At 37.8% G+C, this 19,534-nt stretch overlaps 1 protein-coding gene across 1 annotated transcript; it reads left to right on the top strand.

Moving 5' to 3' along the window:
• The first annotated feature begins 7,792 nt into the window (after positions 1 to 7,792).
• Positions 7,793 to 19,089, top strand: LOC115672318 (uncharacterized). Its single transcript, XM_030594104.2, has 6 exons — positions 7,793 to 7,874; positions 14,075 to 14,387; positions 15,254 to 15,461; positions 16,393 to 16,732; positions 16,998 to 17,840; positions 18,596 to 19,089. Exons 1-6 carry the CDS (start codon positions 7,793 to 7,795, stop codon positions 18,718 to 18,720), a joined length of 1,911 nt encoding a protein of 636 aa, XP_030449964.2. The 3' UTR covers positions 18,721 to 19,089.
• The last annotated feature ends 445 nt before the right edge of the window (positions 19,090 to 19,534 follow it).

The following is a 19,534-nucleotide window of genomic DNA, read 5'->3' as shown; positions in this document are numbered from 1 at the left end:
TAGATAAATGAATGAGAGATCGATCTTAAGATTATGAGAGGGTTTGGCTTAGATGACCTATTTATATCTCAATTCATATCCTTATAAATAACTTTTTCCATCAAGATAGTTATCTTAATATTGGGCGATCATAGTTATCACGTATTTGAATGCGCTCAATAAACGTTGACGAAATTAATTAATGTGGGCAATAATAAACTGAATGTGGGATCACATTATAGATGATATAATTAGAACATTCTCCCAGCTAAGAGCCTTCAAATTTTAGACCTAGCAATGAGTGGTTACCGAGTTGGTTTAACACGCCATGGGAAGCGTGGTCTTGATTTTGAATCTTATAAAAGATGATTCTATTGGAGCCACTTTAAGGGCTCCTGCCCCCACTAGATAATGAGGCGATGGGACGAGAGCTGCCGTGAGCTAACGCGATTTCTTACTCAGGTATTCCAGGAGACCCGACCAACCAATTTTTTCAAATAAGTAAAAAAATTTAGTCTGAGTTCTCTATTCATTCAATTGCCTACTTCCAAGCCAAAACAAACTGAAAAAAAGAACGGATGATTGACTCTTATGGAGAGATCAGTGGAGGTCATTGACTAGATAAACATAAAGCCCCTGAAGAGGAAGATTTTGCTTTCGGCCCTTTTGGAAGTGATGCTGCACCAGACTGAGAGATACTATAGACATCGTTTCGCCAGTCGATAAAGATGGCCTCCACAAATAAACTAAATACATGTGGATGTTGTAAGGAACAAGAGGAGCTTTTGTTTTTGCGCATGTTTAAATCAACAATCAAACTTAGCCAAAATGAAATATACTCGTGCAAATGTGTAGCTCCATTATCGCTATTGAGCTCGCCTGTTTCCATTCTCATATATTTAAATAGATTCTGAATTAAACTGATCTAAACGATTAAGAAAGTAATGTCGACTATTACTGGTCTTCCTTGACCATTCAGATCTGGACTTCTGCTTTTTGAGGAAAAATGATCTTATTTGCTTCATGTTGGTTCCACAAGCTGTTATTTCCTCGACAGAGAGAGGACACTATTGCATATTCACACTTTGACATTCGTTGTCTTCATCATCTCTGGGAATGAGAATGTCAATTACATAACAATCCAAGATCCAGGCTTGATCTTGACAAGTTTGCACACAATTATTTCCTATATTTGCTAGGACTTGCATGCAAGTGAAATATCGCTATATGAGATTCAATCAAAGCACACAAAAACAAGTGTGTATGCGCAGCTGGAACTTATTTTTTATTCTCTATAGGGTATTCATGTTTCATGTTTCATGTTTGTAACAACAATTATGCATGTCTCAGCGTTAGAGCGTTGGGACTTTATCTACAACTATGGACAAATATGCGTAGGAGGCCAAGGTTATTGTTTGTGATACGTGCTTAGTCTTTTTAAATATTTACACAGATAAATACTTATGTAGAAAATAAATGTTTGTACAGTCAACAGCCAAAGATTGAGAAAGGTTGATTGTTGGACTTTGCTTAAGTATTATTATCATATTGGCTTCAAATTTGTAAGCAGTAAGCTTAGTGGGTTGAAAAAAGAAAGGAAAAAAAAATATCAATTCGGCACTTTCACTAACTGTTGGCTTTCCTGACAGAGAGAAGAAAGTTAAACAACCTTAAAGATTGCGTTTGGGAACACTTTAGGGGAAAGTCTTTGGGAAAATGCAAAGAACTCTAGGCTCCGTTCGTTTGACGGAAAATATTCTTCCGGAAAATATTTTCCGGGTTTTCCGGTGTTCGGGGGGCGGAAAACGTTTTCCGTGGGAAAATATTTTCCTTCCCCCCTCACAAAATAGCCTAAGTCTATGGAAAATGACTTCCACTTCTTCAAAAACGGAAATCATTTTCCGGAGCTTCTTCTTCTTCTTCTTCACTAAGGTTGCCGGCCGCCGCCGGTCGCCGCCGGCGGCCGCCGGTCGCCGCCGGCGGCCCGCCGCTGCCGCCGGTCGCCGCCGCGCGCCGCCTACCGCCCGGTCGCCGCGGTCGCCGCCCGCCGCCCGTCGCCGGCCGCCGCCCGTCGCCGCGCCGCCGCCCGTCGCCGCTCGTCGCCGGCCGCCGCCGCGCTCGGCGAAAAATATTTTTCGAAACTTTTTCATATTGATCACCGAACACCGGAAAATTATGTTCCGGGAAAACATTTCCAAGAAAATGACTTCCGGGAAAATATTTTCCAAAAGGAGAATATTTTCCGCCAAACTAACTGAGCCTTTAAGTTGAAGGAGTTTTCCAAAATGCAAATTGTGTTTGGTAAGTTGTAACTTAAAAGTTCATTACAAAACAACTTTGAATAAAATAGCATTTGGAAAAATTATATTTGCAAAGCACTTTTTTTATTTTTTTATTAAAGAAAAGTTGAAACCCTTCGCCGGAGCCGGCGAAGGGCAGGCGGCCGCCGGCGACCCAGATCTAGCGCCACACGCGGCCCTCGTCGGCGGTCGCCGGGGGCTGCCTAAGGTCATTCGACCTCAGACGATGGCCGCGCGGCGCCAGATCTAGGTCGTCGGCGGCCCTTGAGGGTCGTCTGGGTAGCACCACCTCAGGCGGTCGTGCGACCCCGTCGCTTGACCCCAAGTGGCCCTCGTTGGCGGTCACCGGGGGCTGCCTGAGGTCGTTCGACCTCAGACGACGGCCTCGCGGGGCCAAATCTGGGTCGCGTGGCCCCTCGCGGCGGTTGTGCAAGCCCAGGCGACGGTTGCTGGGTTGCGCGACCATGTCGGACCCCTCCGGCCGGTCACCGTCCCCTCACAGCCACGCCGGCCGAGGTGTAAGTGAAGAAGATGATGAACAGTGACAGACGAGGCCAAAACCGGAAAATCAAAAAATAAATGAGGGTAGTTTCGAAAGAAATTTGTTTTTACTTACCCAGAGACTTGCATGACGAAAAAGCTGAAAGCCCAAGGCAACCTAGGACTTGCCTTGGGCTTTCAACCATCACAAGGCTCACTTTTGCTTGATGGGAGTTTCTAAAATTGTTCCCAAACATCAAATTTTAGCCTAAGGGGCTTTGGATATTGGCAATTCCAATTCAAAACGCAGCCAAAATTCATGCACAATAGCATCCCTACATTTGTTCAGTCACATAGTTTCTATACGAAAAGGTAACAAAAGCCCAAAGCAAGGCTTTCTCCCAATAAAGCTAACAGAATCAGTGTTCATGTAGCCAAGCATCATATGGCAATGTCTGGCTAAAGGAGATAGGAAACACGGTGGTCAAAAAAAATTATGGACAGATAATGTTAAAGACAAAAAAAATCCAATTACCAAGTCTAATTCAATAGGAAAACTTCAAACAAGTTACAATTAACTGTAAACCAGATAGCTTCAAAGTTACATAAGAATTACATCATAGAGGATGAACGCTAAAAGTTTTTTTTATTGGTAATGTCTAAGAGAAATACAATACCGAAACAATGATATAGCAAATGCGATATTTTTATTTGTTTTCCTCTATGTGTTGAACTTGCATTGGAGGGAGAAATCCAAACCAATAGTTCCATCATGCAGATCTTGCAAAAAGAAAAGAATGGCCGGCAATTCTGGAATACAGTTTTACAACTTCTGGACCACGTCACAACTCTGAACAAACTTGTCAGTTGAACCCGTTGAACCTGTTAAACTCAATTCAACAAAGGAAAGCGTAACTAAAATCATCAAGTCATTCTTAGAACATCAAGAATTGTGAATTGTCAGATGACATAGGAAGAATAGGGATGTACAAAATAGGAGTCACAAAAATTTGCCAAAGAAACGTTGATATGTAGTGCAGCAGATACGACATTGGAAGAATAGAACGTTGTTTTTAACAATGATAGTCACAAGTCACAACCCTAAGCACTTGCATCTCAATAATGAGATTTGAACATTAAATGCATTAATAGGAAAACCCTCCAATAAACAAACACATCTTTCATTTCAGTTGGCTCACCACCTAACTTGCGCGTGCATTAGCCTCTCTACTAGTTAGAATTCATTCTACCGATTATCAAAGACCTGTTTTAAGAAAAATATCATGTAATATCTACTCAGTTTTCCAGTTCTCCCACTTCTGTCAGTTCAATTCTTCTTCACTTAACCTTTGAATACATCTTCACTATCACTCTACCAATTAACTTTTTTAGCTTAGATCTATCTCACTTCTAATGACAAGTGCTTTTGCTACTCTTTTAGCTTAGATCAATCACTTCTGCATTATGATCTCAAGTCACAATACTAATAATAACATTCACATTAACACCATCCTGCTAGTGCTTCCACTTAATCTTAATCCTCCATTGCAATCTTTCTTCTTATTCTTTCCTCTTTTGTGATAAGGAATCAATTATATCTCTACAAATTATCCAAACATGTCGACAAAGTCCAGCTACCAGCCCTCTAATAGTTCAGGGAATCAATAAAGTGCAGTTGTAAATTCACATCGATTCCCCACCTATGATAGCAGATCGATGCAAATCAGCAAAATATTCTCATAAACATATACACCCTTCGGTATGACACATGCCAAGTAACTTTATAGGATGTCTAATCTAATCAAAACTTCTAAAAAGTAACGTGTAAAACAGCTTGATATCTTGCTTTCCAAATCAAGTACACATGAATTCTAGGCCAAAATCCAGCTACAAGCTTCAAAAATCTCTACCTTTATATTTACTAATCCACCTCATCTCGTGTTGCCATGAACATATGTATCTATGGATATACATGGTGCTGAAAGGACAAACTACATGTGTACCAAAGCCGACTCTCTTTAGCAAACAGTTCTACAAGCAGGTTTGTGTGAGAAAAGAAGATATATTTGACATATGAAGACTAGCACTCAAATGTCACATAACATCTTGAACGTCAAATGACGCATAGCATCTTGATTATTAAAGGATGTACATGTGATGAGAAACGTTTACATACATCTAACATATAGGAACCACTAGGGAGAGGAGGGAGTACATAGATGGAGTATATAAATATTTTTCACACTTAATTGGCTTTTAATTGGAACATTAAAATTTATTTATCGTAACGCGTTTTCAAGAACTTATGCCTAAATTTAGTAAATTTATCATTGTAACGAGGAACCACATCAAATGCTAAAGTGAATAACATCCTAACTCGAGATATTTGTTACACTCTCGCGCGACATTGATAAAAAATTAAAAAGAATGAGGATGACTAGGAGAAACCTAAATAGCTAAGTTATAAAAAATGGAAGGTATAGATTCTTCATGAATTTAGTTTGTAAGGGAAAATGAAATATAGACCCGACCACATATGCCTAAACAACACCCTTCCCCAGCCCTACAAAAGTATGCACATTCACATAACACACACAAAGGCACACACAATCGAATGGTTCCGAAGAGAGATGAGAGATTCTTTTCAGAAACAACAACAAAATTTGCCAAGTTCAACTTTCCAACTCTCTTTTACATTGCAAAGGAGAATGAACTAATTTTAACAGCAGTGCATTCTCCGATTCTTTAAAATTCGGTGATTGGAAACGAGAGCATGGCCCTTTCAAGTTTTAAGAGTCCACCTACTAGGCACACGGCCAGTGGTAAGGGAATTGAGGGTGGTGGGGACTTTTAGTTTAAAGTTTGGGGTTCGACTCTCACATTTTGCAAAAATGCTGAGTAAAAATCTGAGAGAAATGAGAGTTGGAGTAAGACAGGCAGAAAAAAAGTTTTAAGAGTTCGAAATTTTGCAAAGAACGAATTCACCAAATCGGTGAGTTCTTAGAGTTTATAATTTAATTAGTATTAAATGTCGGTCCAAATGAATCACGACCCTGGTATTATATCAATCGTATCATCATTACTTTCCATATTACGATAAGAATGAGACATAGCATAAACGGATACTTATAACGGGTCTGACTTACGATCATCCACCGAGACTAATAAGTACTACGGAAAATCGTTACTTGACGAAGCAAGCCTCATGTCACGTGTACTTAGGAAACACAACCATAATCTCTCGCGTCATCAGTCATGGTAAACTGAAGTTTATACACAAAGCTAGCTCTTTTTGAACATATGCTATTCTAATACCACTCCGAAAGCAATTAAAGCATCGCATCTTTCACACACCCATAAGATTACAAGAAATATCTGAGCCATAAGCCTTCCAGTTCCCATAGGGAAGCATTCTAAACAGGACTGAGAAACGTTTAGAGGCTCTGAATTCCGCAATCGTGTCCGAGTCAGAGTAGCAGGTCATGTCATCGAGTACATTTCATATCAGAACAGTATGTGAATGTGAGTTGATGTCAGAAACTTTGGCGTGGACTTGGAGTATTCCAACAGCTAAAGAACCCCAAGAATTCACATAGCCATATCAACAAACAGCACACCATCGACCAAACAACTATACCGATGGCAGAAAGAAAGCCATAGACATAAAAAAACGAAACAGCGACATGACATTTAGGCCGTACAATAAGCTCTAGAAAACAAAACCACGACGAAAGAACATGAGAGAGAAAAAGATTTCATTTTTATATACGAAAAAAGGTAGCTTCAGTTACACAAACCTCAAGAAGCTCGGGTTCACGTTCTTCTGAAGGACCACGGGAACACAAAATCCTCTGTCCACTCTTCGTATTCCTCTTCGTATTCGTCGTCGTACCAACTCAGCTTCTCGTGATGATGCCCGTAAATGTGCTCGGACGTGTACCCGTCTTCCTCATCATACCTCATGACGTGCCCATGCCACTCCCACGTCCGATACTTCGGATCGATCTCATCGTCGCGGACAAAGACGCAGACGTAATGGTCGCCAATGGTGATGGAGTCGTAAGAATTGGGCTTGAGCGAGTCGGTCTTACCGGAGTAGATAGCCCTGATGATCTCATTCTCGATTCTGCACTCTTGCTCCGCAACCCAGGCTCTGATGCTGTCCCTCTTGTCGGGATGGCGGTCCTCCATGGATAAGCCCGCGAGGGAGTCTTCAATGGATTGGCGGAACAAAGGATTGGTGTCTGATTCTGAAGGATGATCCAGGGTTTGGGTTTCAGGAGGGGGAGGAGGAGGAGGAGGAGTGAGGCTGTCCTGTGCGGAAGAGTTGGAGTGAGTCTTGGCCATGGTCATGAGTCACAAACGATCAAAAAGAAATGAGGCAAGACAACGGAGCTTGCTTTTATAGCGCGAAAAGAAAATCTCGCCACGAAGAGGAAACTCATTAATGAGGACAACTTCTTCTTCTTCTTCTTCTTCTTCTTCTTTTTTAATAAATTAGCTATTCTCCTATTTTTTCTTCTTTTATATAAGAAGCCCAGTTTTAAGCGTTCGCTATCCATCTTAGGACCTAATTTCGAAACTGATATTGGAGATGCCAAATTCAAATCTAATACTTAGTTTAGTGTTTGTTAGTGAGCTTGACATGGCGTTCACTATCACATATTGCAAGCAAAAACTCGGGGTTTATGTCAATGGTTAATGGACGCCCCTCTGATGCATGAATTTTAATGATTCACTCATTGAAAACATTCATTTTGGTGATATGGGCATACAACACAAAATATATAAAAGCTATGTGTAATTTCATATAAACAACATACAATTCTTAACCAAATTGAAAAGAAAAAGGTAAATTGATCATTATCATTACTTGCGAAGTGATTGTCGAGGAGGTTTGCCCCGGAATCCCTTAAGCTTGTAAAAGGGTTACATTCACGCAGATGCAAGACCATAGGCGGGATGAAATTGAAAGGGTGTGAGAGGAGGAGCGGGCAATCTAGTGGACCTGGATACTAGGTGGCAGATGAGGGATGACAAGTCAATTGTTGGAGAGTTTTCTTAGTTGGCTCGTTGCTGAGGTCAACAGGAGTGTTGAAGTTCAGAAGTTCAAAGGTTTCCTCAATAAGTGAGGTGATGGAGTATTTATTTGTGCGAGCGATCGAAAGGATAGGTTGACAGGATTAAAAAATGTGGCAATCATGACATAAGAAACTGACCGTGGATAGGCTGCCACACGTCACGAGAACAAATGCAAATCATAGACAATCACGCGTCAAGAAAAAACGGGCCGACACTAATCCATTGGAAATTGTTAGGGAATAGGCCGAACCATCCCTAACGAGCCCCGGTCTAAGCCCTCAAAACTAAATGTCCCTAAAACATCTCAATTGAACAAGGATGACCTAGGATCATGCCACCTATCTCAAGTCATGCTTGTATGTAGCAATGCTCACATAAAGCAAATTTGCAACAAACCCCTGATAACGGTGTTTGTTAGTAAATTAAGAAATTTTATAAATAATGAACAATATATGTAATTTTCATACAAATGAAAGGAAAAAGTTATGCATCTACATTTTGCCTCCTGCATGAGAATTCTTTGAAGCATGCGAAAAGGATTGTCATGAAAAAAGAAGAATGCATAAAAAGAATAATTATCAAGATAATTCCTTTTATTGGTGGGACGATGAGCATGTTGCAATTTAACAAAAATAGATGTGTGAAGTCCATAGTAAAATTATTATGAAGAAGAATAGTCATTATTCGCGTAAAAAAGAAACGATTATTATAATAATAAGACCGTATAAATTGAACTAACAAGATAAAATCTTTGCCGCATTTTTTGTAAGTACAAAATTGGATGATAAAAGTAGCTGCAATGTCTCGAATTTGAATATTTAAATGAAGGAAATAAGGGAGAAAGCTTGTCCGCGAGTCATTAGCAGAAAAAGAAAAAAAATTAACTTTAGATGAAACGATAGAGGTAAGCTAATAGCAAGATCAAATAAGGAATCCAGCATAGATTTGATTGTGTATGTTGAATAGAACTAAATTAGAAGAAGAATATGGTATTAATTTGGTATTGCCTAGTATGGGAAGAGATCTTTTAAGGCAGTCCTTTTATTTAGAGGATAAGAAAGAACAAAGAAAGAAAGAAATAATGCAGAGGCATTTAATATTTATACATAGGAAGCAAATACATATTTGAGAGGTTGGCAAGGAGAGTGAACTTGCCTAATGAAACAGTAATGGTTTGGTATAATAATACTAGACATGTCGCTTGAAAATATGAAGAAGAGTTTCGAAGTGAGAGGCATTGAGCTAATTACTAGTAGATCGACTTAAAAAACTTGATATGAGAAAAGAATATCCCCGAATTTTTCATAGGAAATGTTAAACGTAGAAATAAAATGTTAGGAGAAATAAATAATGAATAAATTTGTATGAAGAGTTATATCCTATTCGGAGTTGAAACATACAATCAAAACATACGTTTGTTTCATCTTGGACTATGAAATTATTTTTCGTTTGTTCATTTTTTGTATGCAATACAAGCAATCATTTTTAGGAAAATATTTTTCAAACTATTCATTTTTTGCAAAACAAACGGAGCATTAGAAGAGATGAAATTAGGGAGACAAAAGCGTTGAGTTGGTGCTTAGCAAGATTGCACTTAGCATGTGTGCATTTAGCATGTGTGGCTTAGTACTTAGTTCTCAGCACTTGCGCTTGAGCTTAGCAGACCACGGTGGCATGTAGCGCGCTTAATTTCTTATTAATTTTCTTTCATGTTGATTTTCTATTCTTACTTGTGTCAAACCTAAATAGTTATCTGCGGTTTATTTTACCTACTGAAATAGGTATTAAGACAGCCATTGATTTTATAAAATTAGTGTCGAGTCTTTCCGATAATTATCACTTATCTTTTGCATTGTTTGTTTGTTATTTAGCATCTCATTTGATTACAGTTTCCATAGTCAAGGGATAATTTCATATAAACGATTCTAAACTTTGTCCCGTGGAACACCAATATCCCAAGCTCATTTCTTCGTCTCACCAATAGCCCAACTTGTACCAATGGCCCAAAAGTATCTTCCATCCATAAAGCCGTTAAATCAGCTATTCTCTTATTTTTCAAATTATCCAAAAGTTTTTCATATTTGATGGAACACGGTTCATTTTCTTATTATGTTTTTATTTTTCAACTTTTTAAATATATATAGACTATAAGGATGAGTTACATATAAAATAATAAAAGTTTTTTCCATTTCTCGATTAGAAATTTTTAACGATTCAATTAGGAATTGATACTTTAAGAGGAATTTGTTTAATCAAAATAATGTTACGATTAAAATTATAAAAATATTATCTTGCCGATAAAATATATTATTAGTCCTTTAATTTCAATTTACAATACAATGGTATATTTAAAATTACTTTTACTATATTTTTTTCCTTTTAGCCATTATATAAATTTGAACCTAATAAGGAAAGAATTCCCCGTTTCAAGTTGTAAATGCTATTTATTTGTAAAATACATTAATATTATTTATGTTTTAGATTTTAATTTAATTTATAAATTTAAAAAAGAAGCACCTTTAAGGTATTTCTTATATTCAAGGCTATATCATTTTAAATAGTTCAAAATTAAAGTTAAAGGCAAAAGAAATTAAGCATGCGGATTAACACATTAGTAAATTAAAATAAAAAAAGTGCATTGGTAGTCATAAAATTTGTCATGAAAGTGCAATTAAGTCTTAAGACTTTCAAAAAGTGCAATCAAGTCTTGAAACTTGTGAAATTGATCCAATCAAATCTTTCCGTTGATTGCACTTTTTAAAAATTTAAGAACTCGACTGTACTTTCGGGATAAATTTTGGGACTTAATTGCACTTTTTTAAAGTTTTAGGACTGGATTGCACATTCGTAATAAGTTTTATGGCTTGATTGAACTATTTGAAAGTTTTAGGACTTAATTACACTTTTGTGACAAGTTTTAGGACTTCCAGGGTACTATGCCATTAAAAAACTTAGTGCTTGAATGTGCACAACTTCATTTTGTGGAAATGTTTAAAGTTATTGTAATAATTTTAGGAGAGAGGTAGATGTTACTAGGATAAGCAGAATGATAACTTGGCAACCTTTAGGTATGATGTGGCTATAAGAAGTATAGTTTGGGTAATAGTTTTGAGAGAGATTCATTTTGGGAATTAATGTTTTTCTCGAGAGATCTATTTTAAATAAAAAAATCTTTTTTTTTTTGTAAGTGAATAAGTGGAGAAGACTCGGTCAACACAGCTACCCCTTTTTTTTTGGCTAAAATAACACAGCTACCCCTTTGAGCCTTACCACAGGAGTCTACATTTGCGATGAAGGATCGAATTTGGGCCATAACTACTCAATCTATCTGTAAGTCTATGAGCGGTCACCACAGACCACCCACGTAGCAAAAGCCATGAAGCCTCTCCTACGATAGTAGATCCCTAAGACATAAGCTGACCAAAAATTCTTGCAGGACTTAGATTTCATAAAAGAAAGTGTGATCTCTATATCATTAATTGTGCAATGATAAAAGGTGGTATCTGATCTTATTCGTGTTCGGAATAGGAGAAGGTCGAATTTGATTAGGTTTCAATATCAATCCATATTGATTATTAAAAAAGTGCTTTTACGATGAGGGCTGAATTCAGAATCTGGCTTATAACATTACATAAAGTTTGAGATGAGTTTGAGATTTAATAAGTCTAAAAAATACTCTTATCTATTTATTAAGACTCTAATTTTCATTTGATTTTCTATTTATTTTTTGGTACTATCAAATTCTCTACCTCTTTTAATTTAGGGTTAATACAACGAAAAATCCCAAACCAGTATACCTGTGACAAATTTACCAAAAACTAATTTTTTAACCACAAAAAACCCCAAACTGATAAACTTGTGATAAATTTAGCTTTCGTTAAATTGGATTAATATAGCGAAAAATCACAAATGGGTAAATTTGTAACAAACAGAGGGGTAAAACCCTAAATCGGTACACCCATCAACTGTCACATGTCATTCAACTCGGCAATTTCATGATAAAACTTAACAGAAATTAACGGAGGGTAAATTTGTCATAAGTGAACCAATTTGGGATTTTTGATTGTCAAAAAATTAATTTATGATAAATTTATTATAAATGTATCAATTTGAGATTTTTTTGCGATATTTACTTTTTAATTTGTACAATCAAGTTGTTTTGTCAAACGTTATTACTTCCACCGTTAGATGGTTGAGGTGGCACATAGTCCTAAAGAAGAGAGATAAAGGAAACACCGTTACTGGACCTGATCACACAGACCTAAATATTCCTACTTATGCCTATCTATGTAAAGATCATTAGATTCTCCAAAAGTTTGCCCAGCTGGCCAAGAAAAGAATTAATAACCATGACTCGTCAGCAAACTATCGTGAACCCATAACGATTAGTGAGTTTGAAATGAGATCGTTAAGATCGGAATTTTCGACTCGCATTATGATATTATGTTAGAATGTCAAACTAAAATATTTAAATTATCAGGTGAAAAGTACAGCATGTATACTCGCATTATAATCACGTATTTCTAAACGATGTGATAATACACATAACACGATCGATTATAGGATTAATACCACGAAAAACCTCAAAATGATACATCTGTGACGATTTTACTTCAAACTATTTTATTTATCACAAAAAACCCCAAACTGGTACACCTGTGATAATTTTACCTCCGAACTATTTTTTTGACTACAAAAAACCCCACAATGGTATACTTGTGACAATTTTACCTCAAACTAATTTTTTTACCAACAAAAATCCTAAACTGGTACACCTGTGACAAATTTACCCTCCGTTAGTTTCCGTTAAATTTTACTATCAAATTGCTAAATTTGATGACATGTAATAGTTGACGTGTGTACCAGTTTGGGGTTTTACCCCTCTGTTTGTCACAAGTTTACCAATTTATGATTTTTCGTGATATTAATCCAATTTAACGGACACTAATGGAGGATAAATTTGTTACAAATGTACCAGTTTGAGGTTTTTAGTGATCAAAAAATTAGTTGGGGTAAAATTGTCACAGGTGTACCAGTTTGGGGTTTTTGATGGTTAAAAAATTCGTTCGGGGTAAAATTAACACATGTATACCAGTGCGGGATTTTTGGTGGTCAAAAAAATAATTTTGGATAAATTTATCACAGGTGTACTGATTTACGTTTTTTGTGGTCAAAAAATTAGTTCGGGGTAAAATTGTCACTGGCGTACCAATTTGGGGTTTTTCATGCTATTAACCTTCGATTATATAACGGGATTAAATTTCCAATCATCGCAAGTAACTAAGACCATCATATTTGTCATATTAACTAGGGGTGAGCAGTTTCAGGGGTAGGTTCCTTACAGGTTCCACATAGAACTTGGAACCTACCCTCGGGTACAAGTTCCTCATTATTTAGAACCTGGAATCTATCCGTCAAAACTTGAAACTTGGAACCTACCCTGTCACAGGTTCTCGGATAGGTTTCAGGGTCTAATAGGTTCTTCTTTTTTTATTTCATTTTTAGTTAAACAAAATGAAAATGAACGTAACAATACTTAACAAGCTTGTCATTCACCAAAGAGAATATAAAAGACTAGTTTTCCTAGCATTATGGTTCAAATAAATACAATTAAAAGAATAAGTTATTACGTGGATCGATACTAGGGGTGAATGGTTCCATGTTCCGTACAGGTTCCACCTGGAATATACCCATGAGAATAGGTTTCTCATTTTTTGAAATTTGGAACCTACCCTGTCATAGGTTCCAGGTTAGTTCCAAGGTCTATCCAAGTTCCATTTGTATTATTAATTGAACAATTGTAATGAATCATCATATGTAATGACCACCACTTGCTACTATTATCCACTAACCACAACTTATATTTAGACACACAAAGAATATAAAGCATTAACAAGTCATAAAATGAAAGCTCAGACTAGTGATTCTAGATTATACACTCATCATCTAACGTCATGAAAGACCACATGATCATGTGAAGACATAGACCAAGAAAAAACACAAAAAACTTGTTTAGGTTACAGGTTACAGGTTCCAGGTTCCAAGTTCCATGTTCCACTTACCTACAACTTGGAACCTACTTGTCGAAACAAATTTCCTAATTTTTGAAACTTAGAACTTACCCTGCATATCTTAAAACCTAAAATCTGTAGGTTCTCATCGGTCAGGTTCTCAGATTTCAGGGTAGAACCTTGAACCATACTCACCTCTAATATTAAGTATACTCTCACGAGGTACTAGAACCAGAAGAAACTCCCCCGAATCAAGAACACGGTTGAAGTCGGATCATCTTGCTGTACTCGACCCGACCCGCCCAGCCCAGCCCAGCCCGCCCATCGTCCTCCTTCTGCGAAAGGGGTTTTTGATCCATGGTATTTCTTTTCTGGTACTCGCTCTCCATGTTCAACCTTTCACGAGCAAAATTCAGGCGAGACCTGCATTGGCTCAGATGGCCGCTCCAGTCGATGCAGAGGCTTGCGATGGACTCGAGCTCGAAGCCATGCGCACGCTCGACTCCTCCTGGCTTCCCTGTACGGTCTCTCTCAGGTAAAAAAGTGTCTCCCCTCCCCCCCCTCCTCTCCCTCCCTCCATCGAGCTCGAGCACTTTGTTGCCACTGTAAAAACTCGATCGCGTATGCACAATCGTAAGCTCTATTCTACTGTAGATTGAGCATATAGACTCGAACCAAATCGAAATCGCTTGCTGGGTATCTCAATTTTTTAGCCTCTGTTGGGCTTGGATCTTCGCCCGCGGAAAATGAGGACTTGATCGGGACCTTTAGCTCGTCGCTTTGAGGGTTGAAGTTGATGCCGGCTCGGTGATGGGAAGGAGAACTGGTTGTGCTGTGACGGGAGCGAAAAGGGGGATGATATTCTTTGCATGTGGCGTGTGTGTATGCAGTTGAACTTGGCAATGCATGCACTGTATATGGTATAACGTTTTGTTTGCTGATGTTTGGTATAAGATTTTGGAATCTAATTTATGGAGTCCATTAATGGCTCTTGCAATCTCTGTTAAATTGCACTCATCGTTTTCTTTGTTTTTTTCAACTATGCTTGGTGATATCAAGGCTACTATCTTCTTTCATTTCAGTTGTCTCAAATGTATCGTGTGGAATCTTACACTACTAGAGATCACTTAGCTTTTGAAGATAGAACCTTGTAGTCTGTGGCATACCTATAGATGATTCCTTAGGCTTCCCCCCAATCGAAATTTGGGAATTTGCACTTTGCTGAGATGTATCCCAAACTCACTCAACTTCTCCCTTATAAAGATGTGCATGATGGAAAATCTGTATGGTTGTTAGTACCTATATAAGACTTGAGGGAGTGGATTGTAATTTGTCTAGCAGAATAATGTAGGAATACTTCCATTCGATCTGAAGCTAATGCGATATCCGTGAATTTCCCAGCTCTTTCGGAAGAGGTCTTCTTATAGACTTTGGAAGCCAAGAGCCAGAAGACATGATATTAAATGAGCCGGAAGTGCTGAAGCGTCTCCGCTTTCGATCAATTCCTCTTCAAGGTGACGATTGCTCTCACATTGAGCAAGGCAAACATGTCCTTGCTGCCTGCAAATCGCAGTTCCCAGACTGCTTCTATGATGCCGAAGTGGAAAAGGTGCGCGCTAATGCATTCCTAGACTCAGGGGAACAGCATGGTTAATCTCCCGTTAGTGCAATCAACAAAGTGCAATGGGGGATTTCTTGTCATTGAGTAATTAACAGCCCCTTGGTGATATCCAACCATTTATATGCAGAATGGCCTAAAATGAGACTCGATTAACAAAGATTGTTTTATAATTTAAAAGTGTACCTTCCTCCATGTCAGGAGTTCAGTTTAGCTGAACTAACCAAGCTTCACCATCTTTTGTTTAGTTTAACAGCTATATTGTTGAGCTTAAGCGTGATCCACTTGACTCGGGTTGCTCCACTACCTAATGTAATTGAGTCAGCAATTCAATTAGCATATCAATTTGACTTTGGTTGATCTGTTACATTGCCACACCCAGTCAACCCAATAATAAGGCTATTAGACTTATAAAAATATTAGAGTTGATGCATTCCATTGTCCTGTTGTAGTTGATTGGAAAACAAAACTCGTCTACTCATCAGCCTCAACAGCAATGTGCAACTGCTTCAGACATTCAAGCAAGAATCTCTTTCTGAAGATATAATTCGATGGGTGTGACATGCGCTTTGGTTTCTCTATTAAGTGGATAACTTAATTATCTATTATATCCTGGTCCTTTCTACTTTCTGCACTGTGGATTTGATGTATGCTCTGCCTTAAGTAAGTTAGTTATGGGGTTATTAGCTTTTTCTCGATGTAGAGTATTATCAAGAGCATCCATAAGCTAGATTCTTTTAGATAGTATTACAATTTGAGTTCTTAGATGCTGATGGTTTATGCTGTCATTCTTTAAACCTAGCTCAGATTCAGTCATTTAGGTCCTACTGTTCCTTCTCTGCAGTAGAAAACTGTATATAATAATGCATAAAATTTGTATTGCCTATTTGTTCAGTTCTCTGCTAAAATCTATAATTGTCAGGTGCTCAGAGTAAGACACTCGAAGAGGATCAATTGTAGATGCACTTTCACTGTTAAATTGCTTCAAAAAGATGTTAAGGGAGAAACCTTCACTGTATCGTCTAGTTCAATCATGAGATTAGCCGAGAAAAGTATAAAGGATCATCCTGTTATTTCTGAATTCTTGAAATCTGTGGAAAGTCAAGCTATATATTCTGCTTCTCCATTCTTCCCTGTTAATCAAGAGCATGGTGTTGAAGAGGACGTGGACAGGCTGCTGGAAAAGCCAAAGGGTTGTAATATGTTTGACGATCCTAAAGATGGAATTTCAAGAGACATTCTGTTTGGCATTGGGATGAAAGGTAAGAACTTTTTGTTGTTACTTTTTTTTTTCCTTTTATCTTGTGTGGCCAAGATGCAATGATAGAATTTATAACAAGAACATTTTGCTTCTCCATTCATTATGGATTTTTTTGGATTGATATTTACTTTTAGCCTTTTGTTTTTTAGCATTTGAGATTGGAGTTTTATTTGATACAAATTGTTCCGAATGATAGATTAGACATTTAAGGTCATTTCCGATAACTTACATTTAATAAAGCTGAAATGTGCTGGTTTTAAGTACAGTTGAGAAGAAGGGGCAAGTACAACGCACACTTATTGATGAATTTGATGCAAGTAGTTTGCCTGTTCAAGGTCCTGAAGAAGAAATTCGATTGGAAGCATCCGCTCAGGATCCAGTGAAACTGCAACTTGATGTTGAGGTTGAAGTTCCCGTACCTTTCGGTTCATCTATTTTTGAGCTTTCTAATAACAAGTCCCGACTCAGTCCTCTTGCCGCCCGTGCGGCTCTGGCATCAATAGTATCAGCTGCTCACAGTGTAGTAACAAATGGTACTAAGGCAGGTGACTCCTGTATCATTGGTAGTGTGTCTCCGCTGACTGATAAATCTTTTCTAGTGCCATCTCCTTCTATCCCAGTTGCTTCAGAGTCCATTGATTCTAGAGCAACAGAGACGTGTTCAATGAATGAAACCAAGTTGAGGGAACCTACAAAAATAGCTAGAATAACTCGATCGACAGCTCGAGGAGGTTCTGCTGCCGCAAATTGTGAAAATCAAATAAAATCCTGTGATAAAGAGATACAGAAAGGCACCTTGGCAAACACTGGAAGGTTTACCCGTTCTTCTTGGCTTGCAGAGAGAGAAAATGTAATAACAGTCGAGCAGCGTTTGAACTATGATTTGAACCAGATGACAACATCAAATAGAAGTTCCACCAAAAGGAAGGTATCTCAAAAGAATGAAAAGGTCTCATCACCGGTTGATGCTGAGTTTCATGGTCCTTCCAAAGAAAAGATTGAGAAAACTATAGATAACAAGAAAAAAATTGAAGAGACAACTTCTGATGCCGAGCAAAAGGATGGAGAGGAAACTTCTGATGCCCTCAAGAATGTTCAACAAAACGAAGGTTATCCCTCTAAACTTCTGAGTTTGAATTTTGTTTTGTCATTTAGAGTAGATATTATGCTGCTGTGGCCCATGGTCATGATCTTTAATGCTACTGGCTTTTGCCTTCTCATGATGATAAATCTCCCTTGATAAGCATGATACTCTTAATTTCTGCTCCTGGCTCTTTTGCCCAAGCCAATTTATATTTCAACATATGAAGCTTGCTTGAAGTGGCTGTACTTGTAACTTCACATCTGATGATTCACAAAAGGGGAAAGAAAATGACTTATACCCAGTGGTTCAATTGTACATTTGCGGGTTCAGTGGTTTATCTTTAGGTTGCTAATACTTCCTCACTCTCCCAATCACCATCAATTTTGTTTCCGTCATTGAAAAAGTAAACAATTGTTAACACGGTTTCCAATAGGTGTGCTCACAACATGTCATTTTGCTAATCTGCTTGCTTGATTTGTCAGTTATTATACTTTCTTCTCTAGCATCATATATGTGCACAAACAAAGTCTACTTTTAATGCGTGGAGAACACTCCTAACAGAACAAACCAATTACAATTGGAGCAATCTAGTTAGAGAGGTTTATTATGACAGGTGAAAATAATTGAACATATTTGAGATAGGAATAGGAGGCAATATCTTAGATGAAATTCGTTCATGATCAATGATTTGTACATTTTGTATCAACATATTGCACGGATCTCCCATTAGCATCATGTCTGCATACTTCAATAGAGTATAAGTTGCTGGTTAAGTTGCAGGTTCCAGAGAGAGCAGCCATGGTCAGAATAGGAAATTGGCCTCTTCCATAAAACGAGAGCGACGGTTTTCTCCTCGGCTCAAATTTCTCCCGCGCACTCGTTCACAGAACAAGTCTCAGCTGTAAATTTTGATGAAACATCTCCAATTCAAAGCAAAAGGCCAAGTGATAGTGTAACCTATCGGCTTTTTCTCCATGATCTGTTCTTCCATCTGTTCAAGTTGAACAGGAAGTGAAGGACTACAAAACCTCGCTGGATTTGTGGGAGGACCCGATGGGCAACGGCAGTGCTCATGGCCTTTTCATTTAGTTTGCCGGGACAGAGATATAGTAAGAAAATTTCTGTCCCCTACCTCTTTAACAGCAGCAAATCCGCATGCTATGTAAATATCTAGATCATATGCATCTATTGTAAGCATCGAGCCATATCTTACACTTCAAATTTGTCAATCTGAGCTTTCATGGGGATGTCGGCATGACCAGGCTTCATTTAAACCTACTAAAATCCTTGTCTTCGGGTATTCTATTCAATGCTTGAGGGTAAAACCTGAACACTTTGCTCATGACTTCTCATCGATACATTTAAAGACAGGAAAAGATCAAATAGGACAGTTTCAAGTCCAGACTTTTAGACGAGACATTAATTTAGAAAACTAAGTTTTAATCTCACCGACTACAACATTTGTCTCTAGGAAATACTGCCATTTTCGATTTTTTTTCGTGAAATTAAGTATGATTTTGATCATAATCAAGATTATGGTATATGGGGTATGTTCATAAACGAGTGTAAACTTGATTACGAGAATTAATTGAAAATTCTTAATTTTAAGTGAACTGAGAATTAAAAAAATAACAATGGGAGTTTCTCCTTTAACTGCATGCAATCCAGGTTTTATTATAAAATCGATTGGCACAATCGACTTCTCCACTCAACAATATT

Source organism: Syzygium oleosum, unplaced genomic scaffold (genome assembly GCF_021117445.2).
Source record: "Syzygium oleosum isolate NSW1041296 unplaced genomic scaffold, Sole_v2.1 Sole_v2.12, whole genome shotgun sequence".
NCBI classification, from domain to species: Eukaryota; Viridiplantae; Streptophyta; class Magnoliopsida; order Myrtales; family Myrtaceae; genus Syzygium; species Syzygium oleosum.
The sequence above is the reverse complement of the archived record's forward strand: the minus strand, read 5'-3'. Positions and strand labels throughout refer to the sequence as shown.

What these genes read in the sequence shown, in the direction of transcription:
- LOC115672318 (XM_030594104.2), top strand. Translation starts at nt 7,793, where the DNA reads ATGACAAGTCAATTGTTGGAGAGTTTTCTTAGTTGGCTCGTTGCTGAG. An exon ending in CCCTGTACGGTCTCTCTCAG is followed by an intron (nt 14,388 to 15,253) that starts GTAAAAAAGTGT and finishes TGAATTTCCCAG; the next exon opens with CTCTTTCGGAAGAGGTCTTC. An exon ending in ATGATGCCGAAGTGGAAAAG is followed by an intron (nt 15,462 to 16,392) that starts GTGCGCGCTAAT and finishes TATAATTGTCAG; the next exon opens with GTGCTCAGAGTAAGACACTC.